The sequence below is a fragment of the Aquarana catesbeiana genome, linkage group LG01 (assembly GCF_042186555.1).
Source record: "Aquarana catesbeiana isolate 2022-GZ linkage group LG01, ASM4218655v1, whole genome shotgun sequence".
Lineage (NCBI taxonomy): Eukaryota > Metazoa > Chordata > Amphibia > Anura > Ranidae > Aquarana > Aquarana catesbeiana.
Window position 1 is genome coordinate 404,010,872 of NC_133324.1, and position 20,257 is coordinate 404,031,128.

At 40.6% G+C, this 20,257-nt stretch overlaps 1 protein-coding gene across 1 annotated transcript in view; it reads right to left on the bottom strand.

The window, feature by feature from the left end:
* GLIS3 (GLIS family zinc finger 3) overlaps positions 1-20,257 on the bottom strand; it is a 551,611-nt gene that overhangs the window by 123,812 nt on the left and 407,542 nt on the right. Inside the window, exon 7 of the mRNA XM_073634951.1 lies at positions 4,028-4,169. Within this exon, the coding sequence (XP_073491052.1) occupies positions 4,028-4,169 (142 nt within the window). The remainder of the gene's footprint in view (positions 1-4,027; positions 4,170-20,257) is intronic.

Here is a 20,257-nt window from a genome sequence, read left to right on the forward strand (position 1 = left end):
TCTGATTCATAATATTTTTTCCCTGTCTAAAAGGATGACTGCTTTGTTCATCAACACTTAAAAATAAACCACATAAATTAAGATTTTCCTATGCTGTAATAATCGTAAAAACCTATATCCCTCCCATTTGATGCCTAATTGATGAAAAGCTTTAACCACTCGTAAACAGTTATTACCAACTTGTACATAGCTAACTTGCTCCATCGTACACTTTTATGGCTTTCAATGCACGTATGAATTCCAGATCACTTGTGAGCACAGATTTTCTTTTTCTTGGTGATTTATAGTTCTCCTGCAGGGCAAAATTTCTTAATAAATGAAACCTTTGTCCACGTTTGTGTCTCTGATTACAAAACAAATATACAGCACATGGCCCCTGCTGAATGCAAGCTGTCCATATAACATGGCTAACTCAACAACTGCCCAGGAGCTGCTAAGATGACTTCTCGGCATTCATTGTGGGCCCCAGTATAACCCTTCATCCATTTCCACCACACTGTACATGATTTCAATTTCTAAACACATGGTTACAATTGATAAAACCTGTTTTCTAAAACAAAGTCTGTCAAATGTAGTTTCCCAACATAAAATGTGAAACTGGCATTGGTCTTTTTTTTTTTAAGATAACAATATGTATTTAGTGATGTAAATAACATAAGCTATAAAATATGGAGATTACAGTATTGTTACGAGGCAACATTTGCAAACAATTGTGCACTTATGTCACAGAATTAGTGGTTTTAATTAGGAAATGGTCCCTACAAGATTTGTCTTAAATAATGGTAATTTTAGGCATCCACGCTCTTTTTTAATAGGTCAAAGAAGAGAGTAAAATATGCAGCAACTGGCAACAAAACAATAACATTCAAAAATTGCTTTGGTTCCCAACAGTATTTATGGCCTTTCCTTATGCTCAAAAGCTCAAAGCTAATCCTAAATCTTTGGAAATCCCCTGATTGCCCTACGCATAATTCTTGGATAACCACTGTAGGCAGTTTGCTACTTTTAGAAAACCATATTTACCTACGTAGGGGCTGCCTCGTTACATTCGAAAAGCTGTGGGGACTGTGGCTTGATACCCCTGGTCTCAGCCCAAGAGAGTTTGTATACCAGAGACTATTTCTGTGCCCAGGTAGGCCATAGGAGTATGACTCGCATTTAATAAGACACACTTCTGAGATAATACCTTTTTCTGAGTGTTTCATTGCGTAGATGGTATACTGGAGATGGGTTAGATGGCGGCACCTATATCTGTTTTTTGACTATATGTACGAATGTATTTTCTGTTTTGTTTTTTTTTTCTCTTTTTTTGTACAAAATGTTGTGTTCCACCTTGTCCTAAAATGTCAAACTGTTTGTTTTTATTAAATATTTTTCTGATTAAAAAAAAAAAACAGTATTTACACATATATGTACCTTGCCAGGGTGACACCTAGTGTATCTCTGTTTTGTTGGAGTTCACTAAGGGGCTAATTTTTAAAGCACATTTGTAAAGCACAGCTATGTGCTTAGGGGTCTGATTCGGCTTGTGTCAACTTGATATCAGTTTGAGACACTTCCAAGATCTTTCAGAATTCTATGGCAGGTGCATTTGACCTGCATTTGACTTCCTTCTGACCTAAATTTGATCTGCTACTATTTTTTAGTGAAATGCAAAACCTGCATGATGTGAACAACAGCCTGTCAACATAGGTCATAATAGATGTGGTTTAGTGCTTTCTCAGCTTCAAAAGTCTGGGCACTATTTAATAAAAAAGTTGCTAAAGTCACATGAAAAAAAATTCTTAAGTCACAGAGCTCTCTCTGCTGCGCTAAGCCGGAAATCTGTGGGTCCTTGCAGGCATGATACAGCAGGCTGCATTTTATGAATGGTCTATAAAATGCAGGCTGCAGTGTATGTAGCCCTGGGGAGTATAATGATAAAGATATCCATTCTCCAACAGCAGATGACAACAGATTTGATTTCAAATCCTAACAGAGATTTCGTGGCTGGGCATTGGTGATATCTAGTGGAGGGAAACCCTAGTGTTGACATTTAAACTTTCACCCAGACTTCCTCTGCATTCTTCTAATAGTAGACTCGACAAGCCCTTTTATTCTTTGGGACCCATATGCATCAGGGCAAGCTGGACCAACAATATGTCTGACCCAGATGTGACATTATTAACCTGGCTGCACTAAACTACTATTGGCCTAACTAATTCCATAGCAGCCCTGAAGTTTATTAGGGGAATGGGTGAGGAGATCTTGGATTCTTGGATCATGTTTCAATTATAAATAGGGTACAAGCAATCAAAAAAATCTGATAAAATATGTTTAAACAAGGTTGTTACACAATTTATACACCAGATTAAAAAAAGTTTGCATCAATCTCAAAACCTTAAAGAGTGCAATGTATTTCTGTTTTAACAAATTTATTCATATAACTGCTCAAAAACTGATTTGAGTTAGTTGTACTTTGGTTGTTTTTATTATATGTGCAAAATCGAAAAAAACATTGTTTTATCTCTGTATACAATTTTTGTTTTACAAATACATTTTTAAAATGAGGCTAATAGCTATAGAGGATAAAAGTATAAGGATTTCCAGAGTACTGTTCCGTGGTTTAGCTATAGAAACAGCACAACAGCGCTTGCACAATTTGTCAGTCTGGAAATGTGAAATAGTATTTTGGATAAATCCTTAAAGCGGAGTTCCACCCACTTTTGAAAGGTGGTCTTAAACTAAAGACCACCCCTCCACCCCTCATTTTTCTGATATTTAATCATATTTTTTCCCCTAAAGTACCCTTTTCTGAAGTACTACGTGTACTTCCTTTCCAGCTGGTGCCGTGGCGCTGTCTTCTGGAACCTGTGTGTGTCAAAAAAGACAAGATGGCCATTCACAAAGCGCTGCATGACTCGCACATGTGCAGGCAGCGTCTGCATCCGATCCAATGGACAGATTGGGGCCTCGGGGGGGGGGGGGACTCGCGGGCTCCTCGAACAGGTGTTCTTATTAAAAGTCAGCAGCTACAGTGTTTGTAGCTTCTGACTTTTCAAAAAAAAATGTTTGTGGCTGGAACTCCGCTAGTGTAGAGATAGTGTAGAGATAATGCATTTATGTAAAAATCCAAAAGACTACATAGACTTTAGTTCTAATACAGATATTTCACTGGTTATCACTATTAACTCATTTGCTAATTGTTACTGCTTTAACTGTATCCAATGCTGTGAAGAAATATTTCCCTCCACTCATTCCACCCTTACATCTACTCCAGATGGTTCCTTTAACCTGCTTCCACAACCTTCATTTTTGATTATTCACTCTTTAATTATTTAGGTCTTTAAGCAGATATTTTAGGACCACATTTTGTCCTATGGAGATGCTAAACAAAATAAAATGTATGTGGAATATAATATATCTGCAGTAATATATTTATCCTGAACTTCAGGCAGGCATCTAAGTATACTGCTGCAATGCACATATGATAGGTGGACTAGCAACCAAAATCTTTGAATTTCTGTCCCTGAGATTTATACAGCTCTGCCAAAAAGGTGGTGACCTGATTTTTCCTGATTGCAATTAATAGAGTCTGCTTACTTCTCTGTCTCCAGCCTATGATGCACTGACTGTGTTGATGGGGGAATCGTGCGATTTTCTTTTCTTCCACCAGTGGTGGAAGGAAAGAAAATCAAATTATCTATGGGCTGCTATAGTATGTTCCTTGTTAATTTTTGTAAACTGCAGTACTGCAGCTGATTGTCCCCTACAATAAATAACAAGAAAGAGGCTGAAATCAAGGCAAATTCAAATACTTGCACTAATTAAATTTAAAAAAATATGTTGAATATATTTTTAAAATTAATGCATAATTGCATTCATTGTCATTTTATATCTCCTTGGAGTTGAACTTTAAAGATAATGAAATGTTATGATAGCCCTATAGACAAGGGTGCCCTAAAGTGCCTTTTGTTGATTATGAACATACATGGTAGGAATAACATGCCAAGGCTTTAGTCATACACCAGTATTATTTGCATCATACCTGGGTACACGTCATGTACAGGGCCAGGTGACTTTCCCAGTGAATTCTCTGTAGGATCTTGTGGAGAAATTGCTGGCTGAAGGGGTTGAATAGTGAGACATTCATTGAGAACTTCTTGGTCAAGCTCTGTCCTTGGACGTAACTACAAGAAAGGCAAATGATACAAATCACCTGTTATGATTTTTGGATCACAACACAGTTATGTGGACCAGTACAATAAATGACATCAGTCTAGCGATCCTTTACAATCTAAGCAGCACTAAAGTCTAGCATGAGTCTTGGTAATTAGCAATAATTTATTTTCCACGGTAAAGAGGCTTCTAAGTAGTTCTATGAAATCCATATGTTTTCTTCTTTACACAGCTAAGGACGTCTGCTTCCGATTACCTACTAAGCTTTACGTTTTAGTGCTATCAGCTGTAATGGGTATTCATCATGAAATTAGTTGCATGTGTACTCCAGGAACCAAACATGTTGTGAAAGATTTGCATACTTTCATAGTATAGTCCTCTAGCTTGAAAACTGTCAGGCTCATCTTGTCATGACTTCAACTCAAAATGCAGCATGGGATTTATGGTATTTATCAGTAAGCAAAAATAAACCTAAAAAAACCATTGTAGGATAGTTTGCCTTATAAGCTGTCACGAGTCCTTGCCATGCTATTTTACATGGTGTAGTCTAAACTGGCCTACTTTAACCACTTGCTGACTGCCCTATAGCACTTTTACTGCTACAGGGTGACAGCTGTGCACAGGATCATGTATATATTCATGATTCTGCACTTCTGCCTGCAAGGGGCGCATGCGTGACGCCAGCGAGCCACTTCTTCTGTGATAATTCACAGCAGAAGCTGATCTGCGGGTGCCATGTACTCAAAGTCCTCCGGCACCCGCCGATCGTCAGTAAAACACAGAGAACTGGGATATGTATATGTAAAAAAGGCATATCTCAGTTCTGACAGGGGAAAGGGATTGTCCCTGTGAAGCAGAGACTAGAAATGATCTCTTCCATGAATGAAAGCAGTACACCCCTTGATCTTCCTAGATGTTCAACCCCTTCCTAGCCAGTGTCATTAGTACAGTGATGGTGCATATTTTAGCTGAGTATAAGCGTCATTGGTTTCCACAAAGTGTCAAAAGTGTCAGTTAGCATCTGATTGTCCGCCCCAATCTCGTAGTCCCGCTATAAGTCACTAATTGCCGCCATTAGTAGGATAAAATAAATAAATAAATAAAAATTCCATCAATATATACCATAGTTTGTAGACACTATAACGTTCCTGTAAACCAATCAATACACACTTGGGATTTTTTAAATCTAAAATATGTAGCAGAATACATATTGGCCTACATTTATGACGAAATTATATTATTCTAAAAAAAAATATTGGATGTGTTTTATAAAAGAAACTAAAAAATATAGTTTTTTTTTTAAATTGTCGGCCTTTTTTTGGTTCATAGCGCAAAAAATAAAAAAATGCAGTGGTGATCAAATACCACCAAAAGAAAGCTCTATTTGTGAGAAAAAAATTAGATACATTTTATTTGGGTACAGCATTGCATGACTGCGCAACTACAAGTTAAAAAAATGCAGTGCCATATCGCAAAATATGAATTATATATAAAAATCAATCTGCACTATTATGTGCAAAATAAACTCTATGCAATTAGTGAAAATTATATAAAAAAATATTAAAAATTACTACTCTGTGTCGGTAACTATAACACTATATTAATTGTATCACCTCACCCTTACATTCGTATATTATCTATTTTTAAAGTGAAGCACAACACAACAAATTATAAGCAAACAAAATAATATTAACAGTGTATCAATTTAAAGTCCATATAACCAGTGCTCAAATTAAACTGTATATCTCAGTTCAGTCCAACATCATCGCAAAATATGGCCTGGTCATAGAGGGGGTAAATCTCCTGGAGGTCAAGTTGTTAAACAAGCCCCAAATTAACCGACTTGTATTCTGTGTATTCCAAATCAGATTTTAGTTGTAATTTTTCAGGTACAGGTACAAGTTTCTTGCTTTGACAGTATAAGTCAACTTTTTTCATTCTACAATTATTTCTCTGGTGGTCATGTGACCTCCTCCTGTGACAACCAGCGGGAGCTGCAGGTGAGAGGAGAGAGTGCTTGGCAATGGCTGGTAATGCCTGGGAGCAGTGACATCAGCTATAAGATCCTATGGGCCATCCGTTGTAGGTGGCCGCTAGTTACCACAGGGAAGCCAGATCATGTGACCGGACCGGAGTAGCCTGAAAATAAGTAAGTATGCAGATAATTTGTATGGATGAATAGGTGTTAGGAGGGGGGAGGGAGCATTTTTAGGAGTAGTTGGGCTTTGCATGGAATTTTACATTAAAAAGCCCAGCTTTGTTATTTTTTCCTTTCAATAGTTTTTTATTGAAATTTACACAAAATTGTCTTGTATACATTGTAGATCAATAACATTAAGCATGCTTTGTTATTTTTTCATGACATTTACAGTAGATATTCTTTAACAGGTGATTTCCACAAACAAATCTGGAACCCAGTTGGCTTAAACAAAATGTCTAAAAAATATTTTGCATGCTTTTCTTCATATAGCATGTTAAGGCCAGAATGATCACTGCATATGTAAAATATTTACATATATTATATATATTTATATATATATATATATATATATATATATATATATATATATATATATATATTTATATATATATATATACATATATATTTACGTAAAATATTGACCTACAAAAACATCCATCTACTGTAACGGCTGTTGGATATTTAAGTCATTTCCAAGTACACTTAGCAGCAGGAATACAGTTAAAAGTATGTGTGTTTGGTACCATATTGCTAGAAGAAATTGATTTCTTACACCATCTTTATTTCATGTGTGAATTCAAGTTTATTTAAACCTAAGATTAAACTTGATAGATTGCAGGTTACTAATTCCTAGAAGTGGTGACAGCTTTTTTTTTAAGGCATTTATTTCCAGTGAATGTAACACACTTTCAGTCCTAGGGTGACCGCGCTCACTCTGCACTGTATGTATTCAGAAGAAGCATTGTCACTCTAAGACAGGAAGTTTATTAAGACTATAGAACACTTCCCACTCTTTTCATCTCTATAACATGGGGGGTTCTGGATTAAAATGTTTGAGGATTCAGGGCAGCACTGTCTTGACAGGAAGCTAAAAGGTTACTGGATTTCTGGTACGATCAAGGTTTTTTCCTGCCTATTGAATAGATATAACAAAACACTTGCCATGTATACATAACAGACCAAACAGGTGAAAATAAGATAAGGTCATTGTAATGCCCTGTACACACGGTCGGACATTGATCGGACATTCCGACAACAAAATCCATGGATTTTTTCAGAAGGATGTTGGCTCAAACTTGTCTTGCATACACACAGTCACACAAAGTTGTCGGAAAATCCGATCGTTCTAAAGGCGGTGACGTAAAACACGTATGTCGGGACTATAAACGAGGCGGTAGCCAATAGCTTTCGGTTCTTAATTTATTCTGAGCATGCGTGCACTTTGTGTGTCGGATTTGTGTACACACGATCAGAATTTCCGACAAGCAAGCTCTCAACTTTGTGTGTTGGAAATTCCCATGGAAAATGTGTGATGGAGCCTACACACGGTCAGAATTTCCGACAACAAGGTCCTATCAAACATTTTCCATCGGAAAATCCGACCGTGTGTACAGGGCATAGGGGTTTACATACCCATTGTTTTGAGTAGCAAGCTAAGTAGTTAAAATATACAAAGTCCTGCCACACTAAGCCAAGGTCTATGTACACCAACAATGTAAAGACCAAAAAAAGTATTCTTTTTGATAGATTGGGATCATTTGCAACTATTTTTGAGTATATAATGAAAACAATAATAAGCAAATATGTTATTCAGTGCAGTTGATCCCTTCATTGTGTATTTCCTAGTAAATACCATGTCAGTGTCTTGTTTTACTTACAATCAGTTTACCACACCATAGCCTGAATGAATTAATTCATGGAATGCCAATATGAAAAGATTGGGACATTTTCTGTAAATTTTATTTTTGCAAATGTTTGATCGGCTGTCAACATATTCGGCAGCACTGCCTTCTTTAGTGATAATAAGTGTTGACGTTCATCATAGTCATTGTACCAGCAAGTTTTGGCAAGCTGAAATGAAGAGAGGGAAGGGCAGAAAAAAAAATAAAATCTAGAATTATTTTTAAATGGGCCAAGACTAAACATGGTCTTTGCATCCATACTCTTTATGCAGCACAGCAAATTTTGTATTTCGACTATGGGCCTTTTGATTTGCTGACAGCTTTGCCACTACTTAAGATAAAAAATGAATACACATATCTTTTATTTTGGTACAAACAAGGTTTTCCCTTTACAATATTGTCTTGCAAACCAGGGTTAGTTTTGAAATGTTTATTGTTAATGTAGATTAAAAATGCATATTTTATACTATAATTTATTCTGTGTATAATAACACTAAAATTACATTTCTCTCACAAAGCTTTGCAAAGTTATTTATAAATGAACATACTTTTTTTAGTTTTGCACATTTTTAAATGCATTCAAAATTATAAATATTAATGCTAAAAATATAAATATGCTATGCATGGCCTTTGAATCACTAAAGTATACCCAGAGCAGGTGTTCTGGAGTGGAGAGCAGTGTGAGCTTATGTGCTGAGGAAATTGACTTGCAAAGCAAACTTTAGTGGTTTGGCTTGTAAGTGATATTCCTGCCTGACACTATCTATGTTTAAAAATGCACCCCCCCCCCCCAAAGGCTACATATGCTGCTTAACCAGTGTAAAAAAACATGTATACTTACCTATTTTCAGTCCACTCCAATCTGGTCACTTGATCCCCTGTTTCAGTAAGCGGTGGGTTTAGGAGAGAGGAGGGAGCACCTAACAACCGCTGGGAATTTCTGGAGTAGTGATGTCACACATAGGCTCCCATATCCCAGCCCTTGTCGGTGGTCCCTCCTCTCTCCTGCAACAGCCGCTGAATGACACAGGAAAGTCAAAGCTGTGGAGAACATGATCGGACCAAAGCAGGTTGAAAATAGGTAAGTATACACATTTCTTTACACAGGTTAGGTAGCATAGGTAGCAGGAATGGGAAAGGAACATTTTTAAACATAGTGTTAAGGCAGGAATTCTACTTCATGTTTGAGGATGAGTTACTTCACAGTGTCTGCAGCTAGAGAAATCAGTGATGGTTGATATACAGCTTAGTAAGTACATTTAAATACTGGGCCACGGGTTCACTGAAAAGTTGATAGCCAACAGAAACAAAATAAATAGGCTGTTAAAGAGGTAAAAGAGATATAATACTGCATGTATAAAAAAGTACTAAAAAATTAAGTAAACATGGCTTTGTGAACTGCATGCAATGGTGTAGCAAACATCAGTGCTATCTACGTGACTGCCATCAGAACAAAAAAAGGTCTGGCTGGATTCCCAGTTTATATGCTTACTTTCCTACCCCTGGATAGATCTGTCCTGTGATTCAAGATAGCAACATCCTCAACATTTTGTGGGATTCTGTTGCTAATATTGTGTTGTACGCTGCAAGACAGATACTTGAATGTCCGGTGGTTTCGTGTACTAGGGTGCCATTAAAACTGAAGATCCAGACGCACTACAATGGTGCCACAATGCATAGGTCCAAAATGGGCCTAAGATGGGAATTCTTCTCACGCTGGAAATATTTCAACTCACTACCTGTTGTGACTCTGGGACAGGAGATTAAGGGAAATCGACCCAAGGAAAAATATTTAGATAGAAAATATCAAATTTATCAAAAAGAAAAACTTGAGGGTTTTTAACCAGTCCCTACTCTATCCAAAATGAAAAAAAGTTTTAGGTAGACGTACACTTCCAATCTTCTAAAATGTTTATTAGCAGTGTCTTAAGTGAATATTTTTCAAAATGAAACACACAACTTTCTGTAGTTGGCACTTTTATCTTTTTATCCCCTAATCAAACATGGTAAATGCCGCTGCATAAATAAAGTATTTCTGATTATGTTATCTTGCGTTCTAAAACTCAATTTTGCAGACAGTCTCTGCCTATCTGCCAAGTTTCCAAATTATTAGCAGCTAAAAGTTGCATTTCCATGGTGAGCACAGGAATTTTTAATTCAGCTCTTCCGTCCAAAGTAAGCTAAATTACTTTATGTGGGTTATTACTTTTCATGTAACAATGGTTTTTAGTATTGCTTGAAAAATGTACAAGTTGCTTAATTTTACTATTATTATTATTATTACATATTATAATATTTTATTTATTTACAGTGTTTTTATTTTATTTTTATTTTTTTATTAAACCACCCCTGTAGGCCTCTGCATCTGAAGGAGCTTATGGTCCACTGTCTCTACAACACTCTAATGGCTTGTTCACACTATTTGCAGACTGGATAAACACAGGTCACCTCTAGAGCACACAAAAAATAATTGTTTTCTATGTGCCCCAATCACACCACAGTGGTGGTGTGATGTGAAGTGTGGTGCAATGTAGGAAAATTCAGCATATCTGCACTTTGTTGCACTGCACTGGATGTCACTGTATATCACTACTCAGCAGCACAATGTTCCATGCTCCTGTGCAGTGACATTGACATGAATGACACATCAAATAAAGTTGAATGCAGCTGATACTGCCTTAGTCTGCACAGTAAAATTGCGTGTTTCAAGTTTCATCAAAGGCTAAGCAGTGTGTATTTTATGCTGTGGGAGGAAACTAGATTACAAACTGAGAAAGAACAAACAAACTCTGGGCATATACAGTATATTGTTAGGGGGGGATAGGCTTCTTTGAAAAAAAAGGGTTCTCAAGGATCTCCTAAAAGAGGACAGAGTAGGAGATAGTTAAACAGATTGGGGTAGGGAGTTCCAGAGATAAGGAGGGGCTGGGGGGGAGTTTAGGAGGTGAGCATGGGAGGAGGTGACAAGGGAGCTAGAGAGCAGGAGGTCTCGGGAGGAATGAAGGGAATGGTTTGGTATGTATTTATCCTGCTGGTCTTGATATCCTGTTTGTAGACAAATTGATATATATTTGCTAGTAAGAAAAATGCTTGGTCCTATTAGTATATATCTATTTGTTGTCCAAACCATCCCAAAAGTGTGAAGTGTTTGGATCCCCTGCGGAATAATATATAGTATAATTAATAATAACATAGGGATATCTATAAATGAACATCCAAAATTATTTAGTTATGTGAATGAATCTGAATTTGTAGGTAACATAAATGCTTACAACAAATATTTGGGACATAGGCTGTGTTAAATTAACAGGGGGTTTAATGTTTGTGCTTTTTCCAGTTGCTTTCTGTCGATGGTGAAAAGATAAAAAGTTACCATACTGTAGTTCACAAGTTTTGGGATACAATAAAAATTGTAAAACTGTATTACTTCACAGACAACAGGCTGAAATAGTGTACAGACTCACTGCGTATTATATAAGCAGTTTTACTAGTCTGCAATTGAAGGTGTAGAGATGAGACAGGTTTTATCAGAATTTAGAGTTTATTTTTTCTGAGACAAAACCCAGAAATATTGTACAAACTTCATGCATAGAGAGATTTACTAAAACTGGAGTACTCTAAATCTGGTCCAGCTGTGCATTGTAGCCAATCAGCTTCTAACTTCAGCTTGTTCATTTAAGCTTTGACAACCTGGAAGCTGATTGGTTTCTATGCAGAGCTGCACTGAATTTTGCTCTCTCCAGTTTTAGTAAATCCCCCAGCCCCCCCCCCCCCAAACTATGTTATTCTTTTCACTAGGCCACAACTTAGAGGCAGAGACTGGGCAGGTTTTATCATCATATAAAAACTACAGTTTATTTTTTCAACGATAACAGCAAAAAATAATCTGCAGATTTCATTGACAGTATTGCAGCAGTTGGAAAAGGTCACATTTTAAAAATGACACATAGCATGCAGTTTTCCAGCCTAAAAATCCACATAAAAGTATATATATACATTTCACAGAAAAAAAGGATGGAATATTGTACTATACACAGTATTTACCTAATTGACAACTGGCATTTTACACCCGTTTCCTGTCCATGGCATTTTTCAGTTTTCACGTAATAGTAGACAATTATTTCATCATTATATTCATTTTTTGAGACATATAGAACTTTTTAGGTGGCATTTAATAACCTCTGAGATAGAGATTTTTTTTATTTTTTTACTTTATAATGGAAAAAAAGATAAGAAAAAACTGGTTACCAAAATTAACCCCCAAAATGACTCAATTTTGCAAAACAGACTCCTCACAATGGTCTGCTTTTTTTCCCCAAATGTTTTGGAAATAAAGAAACATGCTGGTATTGAGGGGTTAAAACATGAAACCTGGTAATGGTGTATTAGGTAGGTTAAATGTATAGGTCATAGGTTCATGTGTAGAGTGGACAGCGACAGGATGGAGCTGACTTATGGAGCATAAATGAAAGTAGAGGGGTATGACACTATATCTGGTACTAGATGACCATGATCCTAATGTACACTGGTATTGGCTGCAATCAGAACGCTTACTTTCCTCTCAAACCGACAGTCGTGTGGGAAGAAAGGTAAAGCCAGCTGCTAACCACAGCCATTGTTTACATGGTGTGATGCTGTGATTGGTCAGGCCAAAAGTCCACAATAAATTGTATATGCTTCACTAAAAGGAAGGGAGAAATATTGTACAGACTCCATAGATAGTGTTTAAACAGTTTGTTGTAAGCCGCATTTACAAAATGACATACTACTTGCAGTTTTTCAACCCAAAAAACTCAATTAAATGTGTTTTACTACCAGCTGACCGCTCACAGTAAATATACCGCAAGCAGGCGGCAGGTACAGGTACAATCATGTACATGTACGTGATGGTCTTCTTTCGGGTTTAGGGCATGCAAGTGCACCCTTTGCTGGCCCGTGCTGTGATTGGACACAGCACCAGATTGGCAGCAAATTTCAGCCGATGATTTTGGTTGAAATCAACTGATCGGTTGTGTCCAATCACACACAGAGTTCTGTGTTTACAAAAATCCAGATCAGAAAGTAAAAGCAGCACACATTACAGATTGTTAGGCACACAGTTAACCCCTTGATTGCCCCTAGATGTTAACCTCTTCCCAGCCAGTGTCATTAGTACAGTGTCAGTGTACAGTATTATCACCAATCACTGTTTTAGTGTCACTAGTGATGTCAGTGTCAGTTAGTGACCCCAGATAGTGTCTGTTAGAGCCAAATTGCCCACCACCCTATCACAGTCACACCATAAGTGTCTGATTACAGTATAGCGTCCATGGTTGCGTAAATTCCAGTATATATACACCATAGTTTGTAGATGCTATAACTTTTGCACAAACCAATTATTATACACTTTTTGGGATTTGTTTTACCAAAGACATAGCAGAATACATTTTAGCCTAAATTTATTAAGAATTTTTTTTTATTGGATATGTTGTATAGCAGAAAGCAGAAAATATATATTTTTTTTATTTATATGATAAAAAATAAAAAATGCAGTGGTGATCAAATACCACCAAAAGAAAACTCTATTTGTGGAAAAAAATTATATAAATTTAATTTGCGTACAGTATTGCATGATCACAAAATTGCTAGTTAAAGTAGCACAGTGCTGAATAGCAAAAAAAAGGCCCTGGTCATGAAGGGGATAAAACCTTCCAGAGGACAAGTGGTAAAAATGTTTGCTGTAGGCCGCATTAGCAAATGACATACCACATGCAGCTTTTCAGCCCTAAAATCCACAATACAGTGTATATTTTTCACAAAAAAAGAAAGGAATATTGGTCAGAATCCAGGGCTGATCCTAGGGTCACCGGCACCTGGGTGCAGAAATATTTCTGGCGCCCCCACATGGGCGTGGTCATCTTACCAACTCCTCCCCTTTACAAATGTTTCTATGGCAATGACACAAACACAGAGATGCTCCCCTAAGAACTCTTTGTTACCCTAGGATCCTCCCATGATCTTTTAACAATAAAAAAAATACAGGAAGAGCGTACACTAATGAGACCTGGAGGGGAGTCTCTCTGATGCACACAAAGAGGGCTTCTGTTAGAGAGTCTGTTAGAAAGAACCCCCAGACATGCAGGAGATGGTCAGAGACTGCAATCATGGTACAGGAGACGGTCAGAGACTGCAGACATAATACAGGAGATGATCAGAGACTGCAGACATAATACAGGAGATGATCAGAGACTGCAGACATAATACAGGAGATGATCAGAGACTGCAGACATACTACAGGAGATGGTCAGAGACTGCAGATATAGTACAGGAGATGATCACAGACTGCAGACATACTACAGGAGATGATCAGAGACTGCAGACATAATACAGGAGATGATCAGAGACTGCAGACATAGTACAGGAGATGGTCAGAGACTGCAGACATGATACAGGAGATGGTCAGAGACTGTAGTTATGATACAAGAGACAGTCAGAGACTGCAATCATAGAACAGGAGATGGTCAGAGACTGCAATCATAGAACAGGAGATGGTCAGAGACTGCAGACATAGTACAGGACATGGTCACAGACTGCAGACATAGTACAGGAGATAGTCAGAGACTGCAGACATAGTACAGGAGATGGTCAGAGACTGCAGACATAGTACAGGAGATGGTCAGAGACTGCAGACATAATAAAGGAGATGATCAGAGACTGCAGACATACTACAGGCAATGGTCAGAGACTGCAGACATAGTACAGGAGATAGCCAGAGACTTCAGAAATACTACAGGAGATGGTCAGAGACTGCAGACATAATACAGGAGATGATCAGAGACTGCAGACATACTACAGGCGATGGTCAGAGACTGCAGACATAGTACAGGAGATAGCCAGAGACTTCAGAAATACTACAGGAGATGGTCAGAGACTGCAGACATAATACAGGAGATGATCAGAGACTGCAGACATAGTACAGGAGATAGCCAGAGACTGCAGAAATACTACAGGAGATGGTCAGAGACTGCAGACATAGTACAGGAGATGCTCAGAGATTTCAGACATAATACAGGAGATGGTCAGAGACTGCAGACATAGTACAGGAGATGGTCAGAGACTGCAGACATAATACAGGAGATGATCAGAGACTGCAGACATGTTACAAGAGATGGTCAGAGACTGCAGTTCCTATGGACATTAGTACATAATGGCCGATCAGCCCTCTCACCTGACCCAGCGATACAGCAACGGTTCCTCTGATCAGGAGTCAGCTCACTCTGAATTGCCCATGGTGACTCCGCTGGGTAGCACCCAGATCTGTATTCCTGCAATGACTCCATTCCTTTCTCTGCCAGGGATGGCGCTAGGCTGTGTGGCTTTCCCTCTGGTGGCGCGGGGCAGCAGGGTTCTCTCTCTGATGGTGTTCCCTCAGCACTGTCCTCTCCCTCTGGAGTCCTGGGTGTATTTCCCTGAAAGCTGTCCCGGCTCCTGGCTCTCTCTCTCTTTCCCATTCAGCTGAGCATGCTGTGTGAGCTGCAGTTTCCGTGTTACAGTGGGGCTGCCAGTCCTCGGGACTACATGTCCCACAATCCTCTTCTCTGCTCCTTTTTCTATTCTGTTTCCTCCCTGGTTGATATGAAGGCGGGGGAAGAAACATAGTGGGCAGCTGTGCTGGCAAGCACTGCTCACTAGTACAGCAGCACGCAGGAGGAGAGGGAGGGGGGAAAGGAGAGGAAGGGGGGAAAGGAGAGCACGCAGCTGCATTGGCTTCACTAGGGTTGGGGTCACCCCCCTTCCACCAACTATAGTTGCCCCTCCGGCAGTGCAGAACCCGCACTAAGAATAAACCCCTCCCTCAGTACAGACCTTACTCAGTACAGATCCCCCCCAGGTAACCTCCTCTCCATTAGTACAGACCCCCCCAGGACAGATCTCCCTCTCCATTAGTACAGACCCCCACAGGACAAACCACCCCTCCATTAGTACAGACCCCCCAGGACAGACCCCCCCATTAGTACAGACCCCCACAGGACAAACCACCCCTCCATTAGTACAGACCCCCCAGGACAGACCCCCCCATTAGTACAGACCCCCCCTCCATTAGTACAGACCCTCCCTCCATTAGTACAGACCCCCCTCCATTAGTACAGACCCTCAGGACAGACCCCCTCTCCATTAGTACAGACCCCCTCATCCATTAGTACAGACCCCCCTCCATTAGTACAGACCCCCCCTCCATTAGTACAGACCCCCCCTCCATTAGTACAGTCCCCCCAGGACAGACACCCTCTCCATTAGTACAGACCCCCCTCCATTAGTACAGACCCCCCCTCCATTAGTACAGACCCCCCAGGACAGACCCCCGTCCGTTAGTACAGACCCCCCTCAGGACAAACCTCCCCCCTCCATTGGTACAGACCTCCCAACAAACCACCCCCCATTAGTACAGACCCCCCTCAGGATAAACTACCCCCTTCCATTAGTACAAACCCCCCCACACAAACCACCCCCTCCATTAGTACAGACCCCCCATAAACCACCCCCCCATTAGTACAGACCCCCCCCTCAGGACAAACCTCCCCGCTCCATTAGTACAGACCTCCCGACAAACCACCCCCCATTAGTACAGACCCCCCTCAGGACAAACCACCCCCCCTCCATTAGTACAGATCCCCCCACCAACCACCCCCCCTCCATTAGTACAGAGTAGACCCCCCCAAAAACCACCCCCTTTCATTAGTACAGACTCCCCCTCCATAAGTACAGACCCCCCCTCAGGACAAACCCCCTCCATTAGTACAGACCCCCAGATAAACTACCCCCCCATTAGTACAGACCCCCTTCAGGACAAACTACCCCCCCTCCATTAGTACAGACTCCCCCCCACAAACCCCCCCTCCTCTATTAGTACAGACTCCCCCCCCACAAACCCCCCCTCCTCTATTAGTAGTACTAATAGAGGAGGGGGGGTTATGGGGGGGAGTCTGTACCAATAGAGGGGGGTTTGTGGGGGGGAGTCTGTACTAATTTAGTACAGACTCCCCCCCCACAAACCCCCCTCCTCTATTAGTACAGACTCCCCCCCACAAACCCCCCTCCTCTATTAGTACAGACTCCCCCCCACAAACCCCCCCTCCTCTATTAGTACAGACTCCCCCCCCACAAACCCCCCCTCCTCTATTAGTACAGACTCCCCGAGTCCCCCCACAGACCCCCCCCAGGACAAACCCCACCCGGGCATGCAGCCGCACCACCCGGGTCCGGGTGGAGAAGATCGTGACGCAGAGGAGAAAAATAAATGACAGGCACTGTACGCCGCGCGGCACGGACCGCCCCACCCCCCAATGACGTCACTGCGCGGGTCTCTCTCCCAACAGAGAGAGCCGCTCTGATCTCTTCTGACAGGAGCATGGAGCGGGCGGGGACGGACTAAAGCAGGAAACACAGCGGCGGCGGAGAGAGCGGCCTGTGGACACCAAGAAGAGGAGGAGGAGGGAGGGGAGCACTCTGGCGCTTGAGCGCCCCCACCTCTGTGGCGCCTGGGTGAACTGCACCCCGTGCACCCGCCTAGGATCGGCCCTGTCAGAATCTTTCAACTATATTCAAAACAAATGTAGGCCACACTTACAAAATGAGACATCACAGAAAAAAAACACAATAAAGTGTATATTTTTCACTAAAAAAAAAAGAAAGACATTTTATACAGACAGGTATATAATATATTTTTTGTGAAATAACAGAAAAAAAGAAACAAAGAGGTGGGTACACAATTAAATGGAGTCCCATGGGGGGGGGGGGGTAGAAGCTATGCAGCCCACCACACTACAATTCGCTGTACTAATGTAACACAGCATAATACAGCACTTTATACTTTACTTTATAGTATAGTATAGTACAGCAACCATCTCTCCCTTCAAACGACATTCTGTCAGTTGTCCCTATGCACCCCAAGTCATTTCCTACAAACACTGGCAAACGGCTGCAGGGAACCATGCCTTTTTGGGTAGGGGGGGAGCTGGCATATGAGAAACTACACATAATTGCTCCATTTAAATCCTGGGCTACAAAGACCAGGAAATGCAATAATTGGATGCTATGGTGGTGAATTATTGAATTAGTTCATTGTTTTCAACCAGAAACTGAAGCTCATCTCTAATCTGAAGTGTTGCTCTTAAAATTTCTCCTCTAATTTTATTCTTTTCAAACCAAAGGTCTGTTTGTTTAGCTTGTTTTACACGGATGGGTGTATACACCACAAACACAATGATTATGCTTGCTGGGTCTTTAATAAATTTAGAAAAACAGAACACCTAATTAAAAATGTATTTTGTCTTGTGTGTATGATCTCCTTTTGATTTACCAACAACTACTGTATGCAGTGCTAGGGTAAGCTTAAAGTGGAGCTACACCCAAAAGGCGAAGTTCCATTTTAAGTACTCTGCCCCTGCCACATTTGGCATGTCTTTTTTTTGGGGGGGGGGGACAGGTACCTAGTTTTGACGGGTACCTGCTCCCACTTCTGCTCGGATTGCCTAGGCAATCCGAGTGGAAGTTCACTTTTCCCCCTCCCTCCCTGCAGTCTTCTAGGGCACGTCACAGGTCCCAGAAGACTGCCAGACTATTCAGGGGTGCCCACATTTTGGATGCCATCTCTGGCGAGAGAAGAGGGAGAGAAGGGGTGGCTCGGGTGAGCTCATCTCTGGATCCTGGGACAGGTGAGTGCAGGTTTAGTAAAAGTCAGCAGCTATAGTTTTTGTAGCTGCTGACTTTTAATAAACAAAAAAACGAGCGGAGCTCCTCTTTAATGTAAACTGAATTGACTGTTTAAGCAGTGTCTCATGAAGCAAAGTCTCTGAAAGAGATTTACAGTATTGTACAATCAGCCAGTTTAACATGTGTGCAATAAAGTGAACAGGGGCTTGAACTTCCAGCACAGGGGTTTGGCATCAATTGCTCTATTTAAAGCTTAGCACAACATATGATAGTTGCTGCATGGACATCAGCTCCTGTGACTGATGACCTGACCTGAACCTTTAATATCCTGTGTTTGACCCAGCTTTCCTCCTGGCTCCATTGTATCCCAATTTCACGACCTCGATTCTGCTCTCCACTTCTGTGTGTTCCTGTGCCAGTTTTACAAAGCATTCTGCACAGAACCAATCCAAACCTCTACAGCAACTTGGCCATATTGAGATTGTCTTCAGATCATCCGCTGAGTCTGGACCCACCACAGGCCCCCGTGCCTCTTTTTCCTGCTACACCCTTTTACCAACTCCAGGGGTTTCTGAAGAGAAGGAGCAAAAGAAGCCCTCAACTTGACCTCTACCAGGTGCTTGACTGTTTAAAATCAATCCAGACTATGTTGTGAAGCTCCACTGAAAGAACAAGAGACATAAAGTGTAAGTTCAGGCAAAAACTAACTAACTCTAAATCTGCTTTCTGCCACATTCTAAACCTAATCTATCTAACCCTGTAAAGCAAAAATCGCTGTACTTACCTATTCTGCAGCTAATCCGGTCTGGTTTCCAGCGGTGGAAGCTGTGTGCAGGAGAGGGCCGACAATGGCTGGGAAATGCCTGGGAAGTGACATCACCGATAGACTTACTATGTGGCTTCCGTTGTCGGCTGCCTCTCCTGCACATACCTTCACACTAAAGCCGCTGCTGACAGCTGAATGGGTCGGCTGCAGAATAAGGTAAGTATAGCGATTTTTGCTTTACAGGGCTAGATAGTATAGGTTTAGAATGTGGCAGATAGCAGGTTTAGAGGTAGTTAGGTTTTGCCTGAACTCACACTTTAAGTAAATAAAGAGGGAGAACATATCAGATTCCTCAGTTGCTGATCCCCGTGGCATAAAACATACAACTTACAAAATATGTATGTTTCTATAATTTGTACACTTACGATCATTTTGATAAACAACAGCCAATGAATATTCACTGAATACAGTAGGTAAATCTTCTTGTTAATTATCAAAGTTCCTTGCAGTGTCCACTGTTCTCTGACAACCAATGTTGTGTTTCGTTCTTTAAAAGCAAAACTAACTTTCATGGAAAGCAGCAGGAAGTAATCAAATAGGATCCAAACACAGCTATCAATATGATACTTTCTTTCTGTCTAAGTCAACAATTTTTTTCTGCCCCATCCAGTGGCAACTGATGGTATATCTTTTTTGGGGGCGGCAATCCACCCGCCCCCCCGGTCGGTCAATCGATTGGTTGGTCACCAGCCCTGCACT